Source organism: Neofelis nebulosa, chromosome X (assembly GCF_028018385.1).
Source record: "Neofelis nebulosa isolate mNeoNeb1 chromosome X, mNeoNeb1.pri, whole genome shotgun sequence".
In the NCBI taxonomy this organism is placed as follows: Eukaryota; Metazoa; Chordata; class Mammalia; order Carnivora; family Felidae; genus Neofelis; species Neofelis nebulosa.
In genome coordinates, this window is record NC_080800.1 from 86993332 (window position 1) to 87016172 (window position 22841).

A 22841-nucleotide genomic window follows, 5' to 3' on the forward strand; every position below is an offset into this window, starting at 1 on the left:
ATCATCTTAACACAGTTGTGGCTGGCTGGTCTATTGCCAGTTTAAACTTACTCACATGATGCAACCTTCCCTGGGCTCAACTAAAAACCTAGGTTGTTTATTAGGGTATTTGGAGATTCCTGAATTCCTGTTTTTGCCTTCCCAGCACTCTGTGATATTATGACTCTGTTTAGCTTAGTATCATTTTAGCAGCTGATTTATGCTTGGTTTCTTTGACTCTCACCCTGAACAGGCACAGGTTAAAAGTCAGGTAATGCCTCAAGGGGAAATTTCATGCAGAATGTTGGTCACAGGCCTTTGTACATCTATATATGTAAATATATAGATGCAGATAATGTTATCTACATCTATATATATAAATATATATAGAGAGAGAGAGATGTAGATATATATAGATAGATATAGATGAAATATATAGATGTAGATATATATATAGATATTTATATATATAGATGTGGATAATGTTATCTGTATCTATATATATAATTAATATATAATATATATTATATATATTTTAGCCATAAAAAGAAGGAAATCCTGCCATTTGTGACAACATAGATAAATCCTGAGAGCATTATGCTAAGTGAAATAAGTTAGAGAAAGACAAATATTATATGATCTCACTTATATGTGGAATCAACAAAAGCCAAAATCATAGAAGCAGAGTAGATTGGTGGTTGCCAGGGGATGTGAAGTGGGATAAATGTGGAGATATTGGTCAAAAGCTACAAACTTCAAGTTATAAGAGTAATAAGTACTCAAGATCTAATTGTAGCATGATGATTACAGTTAAAATTACTCTAATGAATACTTGAAAGTTGCTAAGAGAGTAAATCTTAAATGGTCTCACCATAAGAACATCAGCAAAAAAATTGTAATTATGTGAGATGAAGGTTGTATTAAACAACCTTATTGTCATCATTTCACAGTATATATGTGTATCAAATCACCACATTGTACACCTTAAACTTAAACAATGCTATATGTCAATTATGTCTCAATAAAGATGGAAAAATGTAAATGGACTAACATCTGCAATTCAAAATTCCAGCTGCCATTTTTGCAGAAATTGACAAGCTAATCCTAAAATTCCCATGGAAATGTAAGGGACCCAGAATACTTAAAACAGTCTCAGAAAAGAGGAACAGGGGTGCCTGAGTGGCTCAGTTGGTTGAGCATCCGACTCTTGATTTTGGGTCAGGTCATGATCTTGCAGTTCATAAGTTCAGGCCCCACGTCGGGATCCACGCAGACTGCTTGGGCTTCTCTCTCTCCTCTTTCTGCCCCTTCCCTGCTTGCACACTCTCTCTCTCAAAATAAATCAATAAACTTTTTTAAAAAATAAATGAGTGAATTATATTTTCTGTGAATTATATTTCAATAAAGCTGTTGTTTTTTAAAATAAATTAGCATGGACATCTTTAAGTAAATAGCCTATTGAGAACCAACTTGCTGGCCCAGGCCTATTTCAGGTAAGGCAACCCAGTATACATACTGGTATTCATATTTCCAAAATTTTAGCCACACATATCAACAAACAATTTCTTGAGAGGAGAAATATAAACACTGAAGCATGCTGGATATGACAAATGAGAATAAGCAGGAATAAATTAATCTGTAGAATCCTGGGAGTTTGCTGGCAGTACCCCTTTCTCAGTCAGGGAAACAATGACTTAATTAGTTAAAAATACTCAAATCCAGGGGTGCCTGGGTGGCTCAGTTGGTTAAGCGTCCGACTTGGGCTCAGGACATGATCTCACGGCTCTTGAGGTTGAGCCCCGCATCAGGCTCTATGCTCAGAGCCTGGAGCCTGCTTTGGATTCTGTGTCTCCCTCTCTCTGCCCCTCCCCTGCTCACTCTCTGTGTCTGTCTCTCTTTTTCAAAAATAAACATTTAAACTTTTTTAAAAAATGATCAAATCCATATTCTAATAGTCTCTTACAGATTCATAATATTGATATTCAGAAGAAAAGCTAACACACCGAAATCTTTACAAAAATAGTAGGATTTGAAAGGACAGAAGAGAAGGGGGAAGAGCATCAATTAACTATTAATTGCGCATCTAATATGCACATAGGATAAGCAAGGGCATGGGAACAAATATGAATATTTGAGTAACTGAGGGACAAAAGGAGTCTAAAACCATTGTTACGGTAAGCTTGTGTTAGAGACCTTTGTGTGTGTGTGTGTGTGTGTATTTGAGTATATATGTGTGTGTGTGTATAAATATATATATATATATATATATACACACACATATCCAACAAATCAAAACGTTTCTGATATCAGAGAGAAAGGTAACACAGAACATTCTTGATTCCAATGAGGTAGGGGGTATTAAAAGCTATGCAGACTCATCCTTGTATGCGGAGGAAATTTGGTTAATAAAATCATCAAGATCAGCCTTAAAAACGAATGATGTTGGTAAAGGGCAGCGCTGAGCCGGAGGTTGTAGAGCTCTGGTTGCCAAGCAGCCACCCTCAGGCCCTCTTTGGTTACCGTGGTGATGTTTGGAGAGCTTACCTAAATACTCTTTGAGATATCATCCGAACTCTCCACATCCCTTTAACACCAGCTAGTCATGCCACTTCTTTTTCTTCCTCCCCCACATCTCTACCCACACTGACAGAATCTTACATATTAGATGAACTGACAAGTGTACCTCCAATGCCCAATGCCTCAGGCCAGGAAATGATTTTGATTAACCTCCCTATTGCAAATAAATGAAAGGACGGTTAAATTAATGAGAAGATCAAACAAGGTTATTCAAAGAAAAATAACTAAAATTATAATAAACAAAGGCTTTTCAAATAAAAAACTTGATATAGTTGGTGTTTAATCCAGGATCTAACTTTATGTCATGGAAAGGACATTGGCTTAGTAATCAGGAGACTTGGCTAGCAGTTCTAATTCTCCATCACTTATCACAGGGTGGTCTTGATCATGTTAGCTCCCTTTTCTGGGCCCCAATTTCGTCATTTGTAATCAAAGGGGGTTGTACTATATAGCAGTCGTATTTATACTTTTCTGGCCACAATCTATGGTAAGGAAATCATTTTACATCACAACCCAGTATACACATACACCAACAAATCTGAAACAAAAATTTTACAAAACAATACTTACCCTTACTTTGTGTGATACACTCTGACATTTTCTGTTCTATTCTCTTTTTTAATGTTTATTTATTTATTTTTGAGAGAGAATGAGAGAGAGAGAGAGAGAGAGGTTGAAAGCAGGGGAGGAAAAGAGAGTGAGAGGGAGAGAAAGGATCCCAAGCATGTTCAGCACTGGCAGCTCAGAGCCCCATGCAGGGCTCGAACTCATGACCTGAGCCAAAATCAAGAGTAGGACCCTTAACGACTGAGTCACCCAGGCAACCCTGTTCTATTCTTTTTCATGTTTTTAACTGCTGCGTGTGACCCAATAAATTGACTTCATGGCCTCATTAATGCCTCACAATGCTCAGTTTGAAGAACACCGAACTAGTGGCTATCTAATGGCTCCTACAGTTCTAGCATTCTATGATTTTATGTTATGCCAATATCTTCTTTTTAAAATAATATTAAGAATCGCTACCATTCATTGAATTCTAGGTATGTGCCAAAAACTGCTTTAGGCACTTTATCCATATGAACTTATTTAATTTTTCAACAACCATGACTATTTCATTAGTCCAGTTTTAAAGATAAGAAAAATTAATGGGCTATTATCTGCATACCAAATTTGGTGGTCTACCAAAATTAATTTCATGATGCATTTAAAATGTTTTGAATATCTTATAATATCACCATTTAATAAAATAAAATATTATCTTGCCTGCTTTTATTATTTTACACTCTGGAGGGCACTATAACAGATCATCCAGATCTGAGGGGAAAAAAAAAATCAATAACCTAAATGATATCCATTATTGGCTCTAAAAGTCATTTCTCTTACTTTTTTTGTTATTGTGTAAGTAACCCTAAAACAGACACTTCTAATACCACAACAGGGAACATTTATACATAGGTGTGATAACTACCCAAGTAGGTACCTTAATTCTTAGAGAGATGTACTGTCAGCAGATTGTCAGTAGAACAATACAAGACTCCAAATGTGTTATCATAGTCACTGTGCATATTTATTGTGTGTAGTATTGCAAAAAAAAGAAAAAAAATAGGTGCTATTTTTTCCTGATGCCACTAATTACTGAAACACTGAGCACCACTGCCAATATTTATCTTTTATGAATTAGCTAGAAGGACTTAGAAAATGATGATACAATACTATTCTGCATAAACTTTACTGAGTATACAGTTTAGGGGGATGCTAATGGATCAAATATGAAAGATTTTGAACAATTCCTCCTGGATAAATAATAGAGATGGCTGATATTTAATGTCTCTTGTAGTAAATCCAATAAAAATCCAAAATGTCATTTATTCATTTAACAAATACTATTGAGCACCTTCTATATGCTAGATACTTATTTTGGCACTGGGGATTCAGCAGCAAACATAACAAAGTACTCTGGGAGCTTAATTATTTTGTGTTTTGTACGTCTGGATTGTTTAATGTATTTGTTTATAGAGAGGCATACTTATGTGTATTCACTTTGGTGGAAAGGTGGTAGGAGTTACAAGTTTCATTTATTTAAAATATTTGAGTGCCTTTTATGCATGACAGTAATGAAAGAACTATGCAAAACAAAAAAGAATAAATCAGTTTATGCTCTTAAAAGGCTTACAGTCTAGTTAACTTAGTGGTTCCTAACCAGTGGTAATATTACCCCTCATGGGATCTTTGTCCATATCTGGAGATACTTTTGGTTGGCAGGGGAGGGAGATTTGTTCTACAGGCATGTAGGTGGGTAGAGCTCAGGAATGCTGCTAAACACCCCCCAGTGCACAAGACACCCCCACAACAAATAATTCTGTGGTCCAAAATGTCGAAAGTGTCCAGATTGAGGAACCCTGAGTTAGAGGGAGAAACTACATACATTAGAAGTTTTGTTTTTAATTACAAGGTATTAGATGATAAATGCTAAATAAGTGACACATACCAGGTGATACCAATAAGAGACAGAGATCATTCTAGAATGAATTAGTTATGGGAGTCTTCATGAAGGAAGTGGGGCTTAAGCTGAAGTATGTCACTCTCCTGCTCAAAGCAGAGGAAAGCCCACAGAGACCTGCTACCTCTCTGACTTCATCTCCTACCACTCTCTCCCTCCCCCTTCCACTCCAGCGGATGGCTTTAGCATTTCCTTGAAAATATCAAGCATCCTCTTGTCTTATGGAATCTGCTTTTGCTGTTCCCTCTGATTCAAATGTACTTTTCAAAGATATCCACACATCTACTCCATCACTTCCTGTAGGTCATCACTCTGTTCAGTCTGTATTTTCATAAAGAGCCTTTCCCTAATCTTCATATTCTAAATAAAATATTAACTCTTGCCCATCCACTCCCTTTCCCCTTATTATGTTTTTTGGTCTCCATAGCAAGATTGTACCCTGCCCAGGGCAGATACTCAAGAAATATGTGTAGAATTAATGAATTGGTTAAATAATGTCAGGGGTTTTCAACCCAAGCAATGAGAAGAAGCTTGGCTGAAGGATCCTCACTACGGTTATTCCCAGTGGCCTAGAACAGTGCCTGCATCATGGTAGGGACTTCATAAAGAGTTAATAAATGGTGATGAAATAGTAAAAGGGGATTAATATAATCAAAACAAGCCTATAGCCATCTTTGCAAAGTATTTTTAGGACAATTACTACATTCTGTGTACAGGCATACCTCATTTTATTGCACTTCACTTTATGAGCTTCACAAGTATTCTGTTTTTTACAATTTGAAGGTTCAAGACTTCAGTGGAGAAAGTAACTGCAGATGTGGTAGAAATAGCAAGAGAACTAGAATTAGAAGCCTGAAGGAGACTGAAGATGTGATAGAATTGCTGCAGTCTCATGATAAAACTCTCAGGGATGAGGAGTTGCTTCTTATGGATGAGCAAAAGTGGTTTCTCGAGATGGAATCTACTCCTGGTGAAGATGCTGTGAAGATTGTTAAAATGACAACAAAGGATTTAGAATATTACATAAACTTGGGGTGCCTGGGTGGCTCAGTCGGTTAAGTGTCCGACTACTGCTCAGGTCATGATCTCACGGTTGATGAGTTGGAGTTGCGCATCAGGCTCTGTTCTGACAGCTGAGAGCCTGGAGCCTGCTTCGGACTCTGTGTCTCCCTCTCTTTCTGCCTTTCCCCATTCACACTCTCTCTCTCAAAAATAAATAAACACTTAAAAAATTAGAATATTACATAAACTTAGTTGATAAAGCAGTGGCAGGGTTTGACAGGATTGACTCTGATTTTGAAAGAAGTTCCACTCTAGGTAAAATGCTATCAAACAACATCTCATGCTATAGAGAAATCATTCATGAAAGGGAAGAGTCAATCAATGGGACAAACTTCATTGTTGTCTTATTTTAAGGAATTGTCACAGCCACCCCAACCTTCAGCAACCATTAACCCCTGATCAGTCAGCAGCCATCAACAATGAGGCAATCAACAAAACGATTATGACTTACTGAAAGCCCAGATTATGGTTCGCAATTTTTAAATGTTTATTTATTTATTTTGAGAGACAGAGCAAGCTAGAGCAGGGGAGGGGCAGAGACAGAGGGAGAGGAGGGGAGAGGCAGAAAGAGAGAGAGAGATAGAATCCCAAGCAGGCTCCATCTGCACTGTCAGTGTAGAGCCTGACAGGGGCCTCAAACCCACAAACCGTGAGATCATGACCTGAGCCCAAGGCTCAGACGCTTAACTGACTGAGCCACCCAGGCACCTCCCAATTTTTAGCAATATTTTTAAATTAAGATATGTTCATTGTCCTTTTTAGACATAATACTATTGCACACTTACTAGACTACAGTATAGTATAAACATAGCTTTTATATGAATTGGGAAACCAAAAAATTCATTTGACTCGCTTTATGGCGATATTCACTTTATTGCAGTGGTCTGGAACCAAACCTGAAACATCTTAGAGTTATGCCTTTATACTAGCACACGTGGGGACATGTAATAAATATCTTATTTTTAATTTGGACTATTCTTATCAGCTTTTTCACTTTACATTCATTCTGTATACATTCCTTGTAGTTTAGAAATGCAGTTTCTGACCTTCTATACCCTAGCCCTCTGTTACACCAGTTATTGTATAAAACATAAGTACGTTTTAAGAATTCTAAAGACAGCTCTTTACCAAGCCAGTTCTATAATTTTCTGTTTTCATTTGCATTTAATCACTAATTCACCAACCCTGCACTTAGGGAGTCACTACAGACAATTATGCTAATAATGCTTACAGCAACAGCAACTAAGGTTTAGGGAGGACTTTTTGTGCGAGCGTCTTTCCTGAAGGCTGTGCCTACATTATCTGGTTCTGTTCATAGTGTACAAGACTTGTGGTATCACATTCATGTATATTGATGAACTCTAATTTACTTTCTGTAGCTGGCCCAAGGCCCAAACCCCCAAACACCTGAGCTACGACTACATAGCCCGCTTCCAGACACTTTCTCTTTCCCATTGCCTCCCAGCACCCTCCTTTCTAGAAGAGCTCAGAGAGCTCCTCCCCCTCCCTCCTGCTACATTTTGGGAACCATGGCGACCAACGCTTTCTCCCCCCGCCCTCCAGACATTCAGGCAAGCACCAGGTGGGAGGATCTGCTACGTAACCGCGCGTGTGATTGCCTAGTAGCAGCGCTTGTGAGTTGGAAGCTAGCCGAGAGAGGGGTGGGGCTAGAGGGCTGACGCGCGCGCGCGCGGATCGTCTTCGAAGCCTGGCTTCGGGGCGGAGCCTTAGCAGTCGGCGGGATCAGAGTAGTGATCGTCGCCTAGCGCGCGGTTTCCTGGTCTCTCAGCTTCTGACGGGACAGACTAGCTTTGGGGAGTAAGGAGAGTACGCAGTTACCTAAAAATGTCTGGTGAGTTAGGTCAGCCTCAGGCCGGCCCCTCACATGCTGGGCTAGATGTGCCGAACCCTGAGAGAAATCGGGCTGGGGTCCCGGGAGGGGTGATCCGAAGGGCCGGTGCCCAAGGGCGCAGGTCCTGGATCCAAAAGGTTCTTGAACAAATAACGGATTCACCTCTGCAGTGGGTCACCCCCTCGGAGGTGGTGCCTGTCGCTGTGCTGGCCGTCCAGAGATACCTGTTAGAGGATGAACCACGCGACACAATACCGAAACCTCCCCTTTACTGCTATGATGTGACGATCTCAGACGGGGTATACCAGGAGAAGTGCTACCTGGACCCCAGCCTGAACTTTCTCGTATATAAAAATATTCTTAAAGTCGGCATAGAAATGAAAATTTCCAGAGTCTCGTGTCTTTACAACGAGAAAAGATTAGGCCAAGGGATCCTGTGCATAGATAACGTCCACTGTGGGGAGACCTTAGAGGATATTTCTTTAGAAACTCCATTCAGAAATAGTGCGCACGAGGAGGTACCCGAGAGGCCTTTAAGAGGCGGGAAGAGTCATTACCTGGCCCTGTGGAATAACGAAGATCCATATGGAGATATTTGGTTAACCAACAAGCAACCTGAGGAGCACAATTTTAACAGTAAGTAATTGGAGGGAATGACGGAGGGGTTAAGAAATAGTTTTCGGGAGCTTGCGTTAAGGGGAAAGGAAACGGGGGTGCGTTGGTATTGTTCATTTCAAGCCTCGAGTGTAAATAGACAAGTTTTCGTCAATGTCAGATTGGCACTCGCTTAATGAAAATTTGCGCAGCCCGTCATTGCTTTGATTGTTTAAGTGGCCATTCAGGAAGTGTCTGAATACATCTCAAATTTAATCTGGCACACATAGCGTGTGTGCGTTTGCCTACGGTTTAATCTTCGTTTCGTTCCATTTGTGGAAATAGTACTCTCTGTGTTGGTTGGCGAGTATATAGATTTGAAATTGGCATGAAAGGCATAAATATTTGTGGGTTTGTGTGTTTTAACCGTGATTCAAAAACGGATTTTCCGTGATTTATTCCTTAATAATTTGCATTAATGAAACGCCATCTTTATGTCTTTGTAGCAGTTATGTAAATATTGCTTTTTTTGAGCGTGTGATTTTTGTGGGCAGGCTTAGAATTTTCATTTTTATGTTTCTTATTACGTATCACAGACAATACTGAGAAGTTTAATTCTTCAGTACCAGAAGTAGGCAGTTAACGTGAAAATGCCTGTTCATCATCAGCAACTGATGTAAAACATATTTTATCAGATATGGAAGGGGAATGATAGTACTATAGGCATGTACATGCATGGGATGGGGAACAAATAATACACAAAAAAATAAAAGTGCAAGTACTGGAGGAAGATAGATGATAATTTTCTACATTTACTGCTTTTCAGGTTTTTTTTTTTACATTGCAGTCATAATACTAGCTCATATATGATCTTACTATGACGTGTAACAGCAACAGGCTTGAAAGTGAAAAGGTGGGTCAAAAATAGGCAGTTAAACTAATATCCAATTATAAGGGGAAAATATTATAGAAATGTGTAGACAAGGATGATTTAAATAACTTAAGCTTTAAAAGCAAGATAGTCATTTAGGGATGCAGTAATGGAATGAATTTTATCTCAAGTATGGAATAAGACAGTAGTGCATTACTACCTCTTAAGTGCTTATCATTTTTTATTTTTAGGATGGAATATATAAATGAAAAATTGGTGTCTAGAAGAATTAAGAGGGGAATAATAATTTGTAAAAATATTTTTCTTGAAAGTAATATCTATTCATTATTCAAACCATATTTTTATTACAAAAGGCAATGTCCATGTGCTAAAAAGCCAAACTGTATATTTAAAAGTATATTGTTGACTAGAAAAAAAGCATTATAGACTGAAAAGCAAACGCATTTGCACAAGATAATATTAAAAGTCCATTATTTGTATAAACATAAAAACGTATATTGTATTAAAAATGCAAGACCCAAGTATAGTAAAATTTTGATGACAAAATTTAGAAGTAGGTATATATTGGTGGTCTTTTAGGCTTGCTGTATGAAAATTTTTAATAATAAAATGTTGGGGTGGAGTGAAAGACCCCTTTACCTCCTCCAGTGCTTTCAACTTTCCTCTTAAAACTCCAAACGTTCAGCAGTTTGGTATGTATCATTGAAAAAAAAATATTCTATGGCATGGCATGATTTGGTGTTTACACATTAAGCATCTTTAATGTACATCTGCATATATATACTTACCTTGTATGAGGGTACCATAATTTATATAATCATGCCAATGTGAATAGGTAATTATCAATTTTAGGCAGTTACTGGTTTTTCTGTTTTAGATCCACGCTGAACATCATTAGGATATACACATACTTGTTCATTATGTTCAAGTATATCTGTTAAATAGATGGATTCCTAGAAGTGAAATTGCTATGTTACAGAGTATTTTACATTTTTTAATTTAATGGATATTGACAAATCATCTTCTGAAAAGGTTTTACTAATTTACATTCCCACTAACATATATATGAGTGCCCATTTCCCCATATCGTATTAATTTTTAAATTATATCTTTTGATTTTTCTCATTTCTTTGCTAATGGGTATTAAGGCTTTTTGTGTGCTATATATTGCAAATTGCTTTCTCACACTCTGTCCCTTTTCTCTTAACTTTGGTTATAGTGCATTTTTTGTGCTTTTTAAAACTTTTATATTAAGGCATGATGTGTACAGAGTAAAGTGGAAAAGTCTTGAAAATACAGCTTGAAATACCAAAAAAAAAAAAAATACAGCTTAAAAGTAAAGCTTGATAACCATCTTCCCATATCAAGATCCAGAACATTTGAAGCATTTCATAAGTCTCCCTCATGCCCTCTCCTGGTCAATACCTTACTCCAAAGGTAACAAATAATGTGATCTAAAGACCGCTTTTCAAAATGGAAGTTAGGTAATGTCACTCCTGCCTAAATCTCTCCAGTGTCTCTCCATTGCAGTTAGACGACAATCCAGACCTCCTAGCGCATGCATGAGGCCATGCAGCATCAGCAAACTTTCTTTAAATAGCCACATAGTTGGGGCGCCTGGGTGGCTCAGTCGGTTAAGCGTCCGACTGCAGCTAAGGTCACGATCTCGCGGTCCGTGAGTTCGAGCCCCCCATCGGGCTCTAGGCTGATGGCTCAGAGCCTGGAGCCTGTTTCTGGTTCTGTGTCTCCCTCTCTCTCTGCCCCTTCCCCGTTCATGCTCTGTCTCTCTCTGTTTCAAAAATAAATAAACGTTAAAATTAAAAACATTTAAATAGCCACATAGTAAATCTTTTTTTCTTCACCACACATGTGGTCTCCAGTCACAGCTATTCAACTTGGCCCTGGTATAGGGAAAGCAGCCATAGGTGATATGTAAATGATTGGGTTTGGCTGTTTTACCATAGAACTTTATTTACCGAAACTGGCAGTAAGGGGATTTGGCTCATGAGTTGTAGTTTGCAGACCCCGGCCCTACAGAACCCCCTTACTCACCTCTCTAACCCCTCCCCTCCACCATTTTGTTTCTGAAATATTAGCCTTCATTTTGGTCTCAAACCTCCTCACTCTTTCCTGCATCAAGTACATCAAGTACATTGCTCCTGCTTTTTCCTCCTTCTGGAAAGTTCTTTCCATCCTCAGATTTCAACTCAAATTTATAAAACAGGTTAGAAAAGGGCTGTTTAAATATGTATTCCCTCCCCACTTATTACATCACCACGGAAATGCTCTTTATAGAATTGATAACACTCTGAAATTATTATATCTGTTGTTTTCCTTTTTTCTCCCATTGCTTTATGAAATTGATGAGGGTAAGGACTTTCTTTTTTTCACGGTTCTGGGGCATTTCTCTTATACCCAGAACAGTGTCACATGGTAGGCATTCAGGAAGTGTTGAATAAAAGAATGCATAAATTACATTAATGTATTTTCTGATGTTGAACCACTTTTATATCTCTACTTGGTCATGGTTGTTATATTTACATCTGTATGTTTAAAGCAAATTTGTTCCATAGATTTTATTTTTAAAAGGGGTTACTGGGGCGCCTGGGTGGCTCCGTGGGTTAAGCATCCGACTTCGGCTCAGGTGATGATCTCACGGTCCATGGGTTCAAGCCCCGCATCGGGCTCTGTGCTGACAGCTCAGAGCCTGGAGCCTGTTTCAGATTCTGTGTCTCCCTCTCTCTCTGCCCCTCCCCTGTTCACGCTCTGTCTTTCTCTGTCTCAAAAATAAATAAACGTTAAAAAATATATATAAAATAAAAAAAATAATAAAAATAAAAGGGGTTACTATTTTAGTCCTGTATTGATATTGGGTTAATTAATATTAGCCTAGTAGAATGAATTGGGAAACTTGCCTATTTTTCTCTACTTAAAATCATTTGTTCACTGAAGGTTTGGTAGAATTTACCCCTAAAACTATTTGAACCTGGGGCCTTGAGCCAGTATTGGGGGTTAGAAGAATGATTCCTTTTCAATTTCTTGTAGAAAAATTCATGAAATCAATAATGCTTCTTCTTGAGTCCATTTTTGAGAGTTGATATTTTACTAGGAAATTTCATTTCGCTAGATCTCAACGTTGTATGCAGTAGTTTTACATTTTAATTTTAATTTAATATATATATAATTTATATGCATATATAATTTAAATTTTAGTTTATATTTTAAAAATATTTTAGTCTTGTTTCATCCTCTATTACATTCCTCATGTTTGTGTATTCACCTTTTTTTATTAAAAATTTTTTTTAATGTTTATTTTTGAGAGAGAGAGAGACAGAGCACAAGCAGGGGAGGGGCAGAGAGAGAGGGAGACAGAGAATCAATCCAAAACTGGCTCCAGGCTGTGCAGCACAGAGCCCTATGCAGGGCTCAAATCCACAATCTGTGAGATCATGATTAGAGCCAAAGTCGTACGTTTAACCTGAGCCACCCAGGGGACCCTGTGTGCTCACCTTTTTTATGATCAGCCTTGCCAAGGGCTTGTGTGTTTAATTGGTATTTTTAAAAAAAGACTTTGGGCTTTACTAGTTAAGTGTATATCGGGGAGATATTTTCTACTTTATTTCTGCTATCTTTTACTTTCCTTTTTTCATATTTTTTTTGTACTATGTTCTTGAGTTTAATGCTTGATTCATTTATTTCCTTGTTTCTTTCTTTCAAAAGCTTTTTAAAATTCTGAAATTTCCGGGGCGCCTGGGTGGCGCAGTCGGTTAAGCATCCGACTTCAGCCAGGTCACGATCTCGCAGTCCCGTGAGTTCGAGCCCCGCGTCAGGCTCTGGGCTGATGGCTCCGAGCCTGGAGCCTGTTTACGATTCTGTGTCTCCCTCTCTCTCTGCCCCTCCCCCGTTCATGCTCTGTCTCTCTCTGTCCCAAAAATAAATAAAAACGTTGAAAAAAAATTTAAAAAAAAAATAAAATTCTGAAATTTCCCATGGATATTGCTTTGGCTGTATACCACAGGTTTTGAAGTGTAGAGATTTTTTTTCACTCATTACTCATACTTTCTGATTTTAAATTTGAGTTCCTCTTCAACCCTCAAACTTTTGGAAAAGGTGTACTTATTAGGTACAAAGTCCCTATTATACCAAGTTTTAAAAATTTAATTGAAGTATTCCATATTCTTCTTATTAAATGTATTTTACTTGCCCATTTCTTTGAGAGGAATATTGACTTCTCTTTTTGACAGTGATTTAGTTAATTTCTCCTTGTATTTCTAAAAATTTTTGAGTTAGGCGTTACTACAATGTTAGTTTCATAACATAGTAATATCTTGTTGGTGGGTTTTACTCTTTATCAATTTGCAGTTTGTCTCTTTGTCCTTTTTTTGTGTTTTGAATTCTAATTTGTCTGATAGATCTATTTACTACTGCTGTCTTTTAGTTGACATTTGGTGCAGTGGTTCTCAAACATGAATAGGCATCCATATCACTTCCAAAGTGTTTTAGAATGCAGATTTCTGGCCCCCCAACCAGTTTCTGATTGAGTAGGTTGTGGTAGGGCCTCACCATCCACTGGTGGTACAAATGCCACATTTTGAGAACTGACCTAGTGTATGTATCTTTGTCCATCCTTTTATTTCTATGTTGTTTTACATTTGTCTTTTTAAAGAAATATATAACTAAGATTTTGTGTTTTTGACCCAAAACAGTTCTTTTTCATTTAAGAGATAAATTTAATCCACAATTAAATTTAAAGTCATTACTGATGTTTGTACCTATTCTTGCAAAACTACTTTATGTTTACTGTGCGCCTTGCTTTATGATGCTTTTTTTTTTTACTTTTGCAAGATTTAAATTTTTTTCTTCTAGTGCTTTAGAAGCTATCCATAAATTTGTATTTTCCTAGTGGCTTCCCTTAATGTTTTAACAAAATTATTTAAACTTAAGATTATTGTGCCAGTCTCCGGGATTACTCACAACTTATTGTATCTTCCTCCTGAACAATACGAGGTGTTTAGGACTCTACTTGGTCATGAAGCAATTTGGCATACTGCTATATTGGATTTGAAAGTATTTGATTTAGGATATTTGCCATCATAAATGATTTGGATTTATAGGGTTTTTTTTCCCTTTGTACTACTTTTGTCATAATTTTTCAGGAATTATCTATGTTTCCAAAATGAATTGTTAGAACCTGGTGCCATTTTTGGAGGTCATTATTTGTGAACTTTTTCATTTTCTTCCATGGTTATTGACGTATTCTAGGTTTCTTCTGCTTCTTGAGGCAATATTGATAATTCAGATTTTCCTAGAAGATTATCTATTTCACTGGTATTTTCAAGTTTAGTGGTATGTAATCATATATAACAATATTTTTCTCTAGATATAGTTGATCACATTTCAAACATATTTTTGTTTTCTTTCGTCATGATTGCACTTGTCAGAGATCTACCTTTTCATTAATTTTTCCAACGAATTGGATTTAACAGTTCGTTTTTCTAATACCTTATTTTCAGCTTTTATCTTTATTCCTTTTGTCATTCCTTAGGTTAGTTCTTTTGCAGTGATTTTCATTGTATGGTTTAAGGACCCCGAGAGGTGTCCCCCAAGACCTTTTCAAGGGATTCACAACATCAAAACTATTTTTATGATATTCATTTACCTTTTATCACTCTAATTTTCTGAAAGTATATAGTGGAATCTTCCAGAGGCTACATGATATGTGACATTGGAACAGACTGAATGCCAAAGAAATAGGAGTATCCAGCTGTCTTCTATTAAGCTAGACACTAAAAATATTTACAAAAATGTAAACCAGTACCACTCTTTTCACTACATTTTCTGTTTTAGAAAATAGTCACATGTGTGTGTGTGTGTGTGTAAACATACATATATATTATACATAATAGGTTTGTTGTTATTTTATTTTATTTTTTTTTTCATGTCAAGTTTTATTTTATTTTTTTTTTAATTTATTTATTTATTTATTTATTTTTTAATATATGAAATTTACTGTCAAATTGGTTTCCATACAACACCCAGTGCTCATCCCAAAAGGTGCCCTCCTCAATACCCATCACCCACCCTGCCCTCCCTCCCACCCCCCATCAACCCTCAGATTGTTCTCAGTTTTTTTTTTTTTTTTTTTTTTTTAAATTTTTTCAACGTTTTTTATTTATTTTTGGGACAGAGAGAGACAGAGCATGAACGGGGAAGGGGCAGAGAGAGAGGGAGACACAGAATCGGAAACAGGCTCCAGGCTGCGAGCCATCAGCCCAGAGCCCGACGCGGGGCTCGAACTCACGGACCGCGAGATCGTGACCTGGCTGAAGTCGGACGCTTAACCGACTGCGCCACCCAGGCGCCCCTGTTCTCAGTTTTTAACAGTCTCTTATGCTTTGGCTCTCTCCCACTCTAACCTCTTTTTTTTTTTTTTTTTCCCTTCCCCTCCCCCATGGGTTTCTGCTACGTTTCTCAGGATCCACATAAGAGTGAAACCATATGGTATCTGTCTTTCTCTGTATGGCTTATTTCACTTAGCATCACACTCTCCAGTTCCATCCACGTTGCTACAAAAGGCCATATTTCATTCTTTCTCATTGCCACGTAGTATTCCATTGTGTATATAAACCACAATTTCTTGATCCATTCATCAGTTGATGGACATTTAGGCTCTTTCCATAATTTGGCGATTGTTGAGAGTGCTGCTATAAACATTGGGGTACAAGTGCCCCTATGCATCAGTACTCCTGTATCCCTTGGATAAATTCCTAGCAGTGCTATTGCTGGGTCATAGGGTAGGTCTATTTTTAATTTTCTGAGGAACCTCCACACTGCTTTCCAGAGCGGCTGCACCAATTTGCATTCCCACCAACAGTGCAAGAGGGTTCCCGTCTCTCCACATCCTCTCCAGCATCTATAGTCTCCTGATTTCTTCATTTTGGCCACTCTGACTGGCGTGAGGTGGTATCTGAGTGTGGTTTTGATTTGTATTTCCCTGATGAGGAGCGACGTTGAACATCTTTTCATGTGCCTGTTGGCCATCCGGATGTCTTCTTTAGAGAAGTGTCTATTCATGTTTTCTGCCCATTTCTTCACTGGGTTATTTGTTTTTCGGGTGTGGAGTTTGATGAGCTCTTTATAGATTTTGGATACTAGCCCTTTGTCCGATGTGTCATTTGCAAATATCTTTTCCCATTCCGTTGGTTGCCTTTTAGTTTTGTTGGTTGTTTCCTTTGCTGTGCAGAAGCTTTTTATCTTCATAAGGTCCCAGTAATTCTCTTTTGCTTTTAATTCCCTTGCCTTTGGGGATGTGCCGAGTAAGAGATTGCTACGGCTGAGGTCAGAGAGGTCTTTTCCTGCTTTCTCCTCTAGGGTTTTGATGGTTTCCTGTCTCACATTCAGGTCTTTTATCCATTTTGAGTTTATTTTTGTGAATGGTGTGAGAAAGTGGTCTAGTTTCAACCTTCTGCATGTTGCTGTCCAGGTCTCCCAGCACCATTTGTTAAAGAGACTGTCTTTTTTCCATTGGATGTTCTTTCCTGCTTTGTCAAAAATGAGTTGGCCATACGTTTGTGGGTCTAGTTCTGGGGTTTCTATTCGATTCCATTGGTCTATGTGTCTGTTTCTGTGCCAATCCCATGCTGTCTTGATGATGACAGCTTTGTAGTAGAGGCTAAAGTCTGGGATTGTGATGCCTCCTGCTTTGGTCTTCTTCTTCAAAATTACTTTGGCTATTCGGGGCCTTTTGTGGTTCCATATGAATTTTAGGATTGCTTGTTCTAGTTTCGAGAAGAATGCTGGTGCAATTTTGATTGGGATTGCATTGAATGTGTAGATAGCTTTGGGTAGTAATGACATTTTGACAATATTTATTCTTCCAATCCATGAGCAGGGAATGTCTTTCCATTTCTTTATATCTTCTTCAATTACCTGCATAAGCTTTCTATAGTTTTCAGCATACAGATCTTTTACATCTTTGGTTAGATTTATTCCTAGGTATTTTATGCTTCTTGGTGCAATTGTGAATGGGATCAGTTTCTTTATTTGTCTTTCTGTTGCTTCATTGTTAGTGTATAAGAATGCAACTGATTTCTGTACATTGATTTTGTATCCGGCAACTTTGCTGAATTCATGTATCAGTTCTAGCAGACTTTTGGTGGAGTCTATGGGATTTTCCATGTATAATATCATGTCATCTGCAAAAAGCGAAAGCTTGACTTCATCTTTGCCAATTTGGATGCCTTTGATTTCCTTTTGTTGTCTGATTGCTGATGCTAGAACTTCCAGCACTATATTAAACAGCAGCGGTGAGAGTGGGCATCCCTGTCGTGTTCCTGATCTCAGGGAAAAAGCTCTCAGTTTTTCCCCATTGAGGATGATGTTAGCTGTGGGCTTTTCATAAATGGCTTTTATGATCTTTAAGTATGTTCCTTCTATCCCGACTTTCTCAAGGGTTTTTATTAAGAAAGGGTGCTGGATTTTGTCAAAGGCCTTTTCTGCATCGATTGACAGGATCATATGGTTCTTCTCTTTTTTTTTGTTAATGTGATGTATCACGTTGATCGTTTTGCGAATGTTGAACCAGCCCTGCATCCCAGGAATGAATCCCACTTGATCATGGTGAATAATTCTTTTTATATGCTGTTGAATTCGATTTGCTAGTATCTTATTGAGAATTTTTGCATCCATATTCATCAGGGATATTGGCCTGTAGTTCTCTTTTTGTACTGGGTCTCTGTCTGGTTTAGGAATCAAAATAATACTGGCTTCATAGAATGAGTCTGGAAGTTTTCCTTCCCTTTCTATTTCTTGGAATAGCTTGAGAAGGATAGGTATTATCTCTGCTTTAAACGTCTGGTAGAACTCCCCTGGGAAGCCATCTGGTCCTGGACTCTTATTTGTTGGGAGATTTTTGATAACCGATTCAATTTCTTCGCTGGTTATGGGTCTGTTCAAGCTTTCTATTTCCTCCTGATTGAGTTTTGGAAGAGTGTGGGTGTTTAGGAATTTGTCCATTTCTTCAAGGTTGTCCAATTTGTTGGCATATAATTTTTCATAGTATTCCCTGATAATTGTTTGTATCTCTGAGGGATTGGTTGTAATCATTCCATTTTCATTCATGATTTTATCTATTTGGGTCATCTCCCTTTTCTTTTTGAGAAGCCTGGCTAGAGGTTTGTCAATTTTGTTTATTTTTTCAAAAAACCAACTCTTGGTTTCGTTGATCTGCTCTACAGTTTTTTTAGATTCTATATTGTTTATTTCTGCTCTGATCTTTATGATTTCTCTTCTTCTGTTGGGTTTAGGCTGCCTTTGCTGTTCTGCTTCTATTTCCTTTAGGTGTGCTGTTAGATTTTGTATTTGGGATTTTTCTTGTTTCTTGAGATAGGCCTGGATTGCAATGTATTTTCCTCTCAGGACTGCCTTCGCTGCGTCCCAAAGCGTTTGGATTGTTGTATTTTCATTTTCGTTTGTTTCCATATATTTTTTAATTTCTTCTCTAATTGCCTGGTTGACCCACTCATTCGTTAGTAGGGTGTTCTTTAACCTCCATGCTTTTGGAGGTTTTCCAGACTTTTTCCTGTGGTTGATTTCAAGCTTCATAGCATTGTGGTCTGAAAGTATGCATGGTATAATTTCAATTCTTGTAAACTTATGAAGGGCTGTTTTGTGACCCAGTATATGATCTATCTTGGAGAATGTTCCATGTGCACTCGAGAAGAAAGTATATTCTGTTGCTTTGGGATGCAGAGTTCTAAATAGATCTGTCAAGTCCATCTGATCCAATGTATCATTCAGGGCCCTTGTTTCTTTATTGACTGTGTGTCTAGATGATCTATCCATTTCTGTAAGTGGTGTGTTAAAGTCCCCTGCAATGACCACATTCTTATCAATAAGGTTGCTTATGTTTATGAGTAACTGTTTTATATATCTGGGGGCTCCGGTATTTGGCGCATAGACATTTATAATTGTTAGCTCTTCCTGATGGATAGACCCTGTAATTATTATATAATGCCCTTCTTCATCTCTTGTTACAGCCTTTAATTTAAAGTCTAGTTTGTCTGATATAAGTATGGCTACTCCAGCTTTCTTTTGGCTTCCAGTAGCATGATAAATAGTTCTCCATCCCCTCACTCTCAATCTAAAGGTGTCCTCAGATCTCAAATGAGTCTCTTGTAGACAGCAAATAGATGGGTCTTGTTTTTTTATCCATTCTGATACCCTATGTCTTTTGGTTGGCGCATTTAATCCATTTACATTCAGTGTTATTATAGAAAGATACGGGTTTAGAGTCATTGTGATGTCTGTATGTTTTATGCTTGTAGTGATGTCTCTGGTACTTTGTCTCACAGGATCCCCCTTAGGATCTCTTGTAGGGCTGGTTTCGTGGTGACAAATTCCTTCAGTTTTTGTTTGTTTGGGAAGACCTTTATCTCTCCTTCTATTCTAAATGACAGACTTGCTGGATAAAGGATTCTTGGCTGCATATTTTTTCTGTTTAGCACACTGAAGATATCGTGCCAAGCCTTTCTGGCCTGCCAAGTTTCAAAGGAGAGATCGGTCACGAGTCTTATAGGTCTCCCTTTATATGTGAGGGCACGTTTATCCCTTGCTGCTTTCAGAATTTTCTCTTTATCCTTGTATTTTGCCAGTTTCACTATGATATGTCGTGCAGAAGATCGATTCAAGTTACGTCTGAAGGGAGTTCTCTGTGCCTCTTGGATTTCAATGCCTTTTTCCTTCCCCAGTTCAGGGAAGTTCTCAGCTATAATTTCTTCAAGTACCCCTTCAGCACCTTTCCCTCTCTCTTCCTCCTCTGGGATACCAATTATGCGTATATTATTTCTTTTTAGTGTATCACTTAGTTCTCTAATTTTCCCCTCATACTCCTGGATTTTTTTATCTCTCTTTCTTTCAGCTTCCTCTTTCTCCATAACTTTATCTTCTAGTTCACCTATTCTCTTCTCTGCCTCTTCAATCCGAGCCATCGTGGTTTCCATTTTGTTTTGCATTTCGTTTAAAGCGTTTTTCAGCTCCTCGTGACTGTTCCTTAGTCCCTTGATCTCTGTAGCAAGAGATTCTCTGCTGTCCTGTATACTGTTTTCAAGCCCAGCGATTAATTTTATGACTATTATTCTAAATTCACTTTCTGTTATATTATTTAAATCCTTTTTGATCAGTTCATTAGCTGTTGTTATTTCCTGGAGATTCTTCTGAGGGGAATTCTTCCGTTTGGTCATTTTGGACAGTCCCTGGAGTGGTGAGGACCCGCAGGGCACTTCCCCCGTGCTGTGGTGTATAACTGGAGTTGGTGGGCGGGGCCGCAGTCCGACCTGATGTCTGCCCCCAGCCCACCGCTGGGGCCACAGTCAGACTGGTGTGTGCCTTCTCTTCCCCTCTCCTAGGGGCGGGATTCACTGTGGGGTGGCTTGGCGCATCTGGGCTACTTGCACACTGCCAGGCTTGTGGTGCTGGGGAGCTGGCGTATTAGCTGGGGTGGGTAGGCAAGGTGCACGGGGGCGGGAGGGGCAGGCTTAGCTCGCTTCTCCTTAGGTGATCCACTTCAGGAGGGGCCCTGTGGCAGCGGGAGGGAGTCAGATCCGCTGTCGGAGGTTTGGCTCCGCAGAAGCACAGAGTTGGGTGTTTGCGCGGAGCGAGCAAGTTCCCTGGCAGGAACTGGTTCTCTTTGGGATTTTGGCTGGGGGATGGGCGGGGGAGATGGCGCTGGCGCGCGCCTTTGTTCCCCACCAAGCTGAGCTCTGCCGTCCGGGGGCTCAGCAGCTCTCCCTCCCTTTGTCCTCCAGCCTTCCCGCTTTCTGAGCAGAGCTGTTAACTTCTGACCTCCCAGACGTTAAGTCGCGCTTGCTGTCGGAACACAGTCCGTCCGGCCCCTCCGCTTTTGCCAGCCCGACTCGGGGGCTCTGCTTGGCCGGCGAGCCGCCCCTCCGCCCCGGCTCCCTCCCGCCAGTCCGTGGAGCGCGCACCGCCTCGCCACCCTTCCTACCCTCTTCCGTGGGCCTCTCGTCTGCGCTTGGCTCCGGAGACTCCGTTCTGCTAATCCTCTGGCGGTTTTCTGGGTTCTTTAGGCAGGTGTAGGTGGAATCTAAGTGATCAGCAGGACGCGTGGTGAGCCCAGCGTCCTCCTACGCCGCCATCTTCCGGAACTCCGGTTTGTTGTTATTTTAAAGGAGTTATGAATAATTTTTTATTTCTTAGTTTTGCTTCATAATATGGCAAATGTTGATAGATATTACCCACATAAATAAAAGCTTTTTGAGGGCTACGGTAATTTTTAAGAATGTAAAAGCTTTCTGAGATGAGAAAGTTTGAGAATCACTGTTCTATTGCTTACTATCTAACATTTTATATTGGGTATCTATTTATTTTCGTTCTTTTTATAATGAACACATTTCTGTGAATTTATACAGATTCTTCATTGTCTATGTATAGCCTGTAATTTCTTTTTGGATTTGAGAGATATGTATATTCTATGGAGTTTGCGAGTTAAAAATCCAAACTAGGAAAACATTAATCAGGCAGATGTCTGATCACAGCTAACTCTCTGGATCCAATTATAGCAGAAGCAGGGGCTCTTAGAACTCTGGTTTACAAAAGCATATAACTCTTGAATTTATTCTAATCGGTGAAGGTATATGTGCCCTCCTTGATCAAGAGTGTTCTACATACATTCCAGATAATTCATATCTGATCCACAATTTATCTGATCTAACTAAAAAGGAAGTCACTTAATAATGTCAGTTCAAATATTGGGACCTATGATTCTGGGCTATTAATATTTTGGAAGAATCTACAAGGAAAATTATACAAGATGGCCTAACTCTAAAAATAGTATTTTTTATGATACAGGTATAACTACAACATTCCATTTAAATTCTTATTAAAAAGAAATTACAAGTACGGTTTCATGCCAAAATGTTGAGTAAGTGATATATTATGTAAATAAAAATGGAAGTGGGGGTACCTTGTGAAATAAAATATTGAACAAATACAAATTCAAGTTTTAAAAATTGGGACTGGCCTGTAAGGGAGCAAAATTGTAGAGAGGAATGCAGATGGAACCTCTCTTAACTCAAGGAAGAATAAAATAAAAAATACAAGTTAATCTTTAAAGATGGTGAATAGCTTTTAAGCAATTTTTGTACTTGCCAGCAGGCATGGAGATTAAAATTTCAAAGTAAATTGTATGGTGTATGAGAAGATAATAAGTGCTATGTAGAAAAATAAGATGGGAAGGGGAGTAAGTAAAGGGATCAGTTTACAGTAGAGTAGTAAGGGATAACATCACTGGGAAAGTGACCTTTGAGCAAAACCTAAAGGAGAAGAGGAGGGAAGTCACTCTGGTGTCTAAGAAGACATTCCAGACA

General features: G+C 38.6%; 1 protein-coding gene across 1 annotated transcript in view; it reads left to right on the top strand.

Moving 5' to 3' along the window:
* The first annotated feature begins 7840 nt into the window (after window positions 1–7840).
* RADX (RPA1 related single stranded DNA binding protein, X-linked) overlaps window positions 7841–22841 on the top strand; it is a 77694-nt gene continuing 62693 nt past the window's right edge. Inside the window, exon 1 of the mRNA XM_058712979.1 lies at window positions 7841–8606. Coding sequence (XP_058568962.1) covers window positions 7964–8606 — 643 coding nt within the window. The 5' untranslated portion in view covers window positions 7841–7963. The remainder of the gene's footprint in view (window positions 8607–22841) is intronic.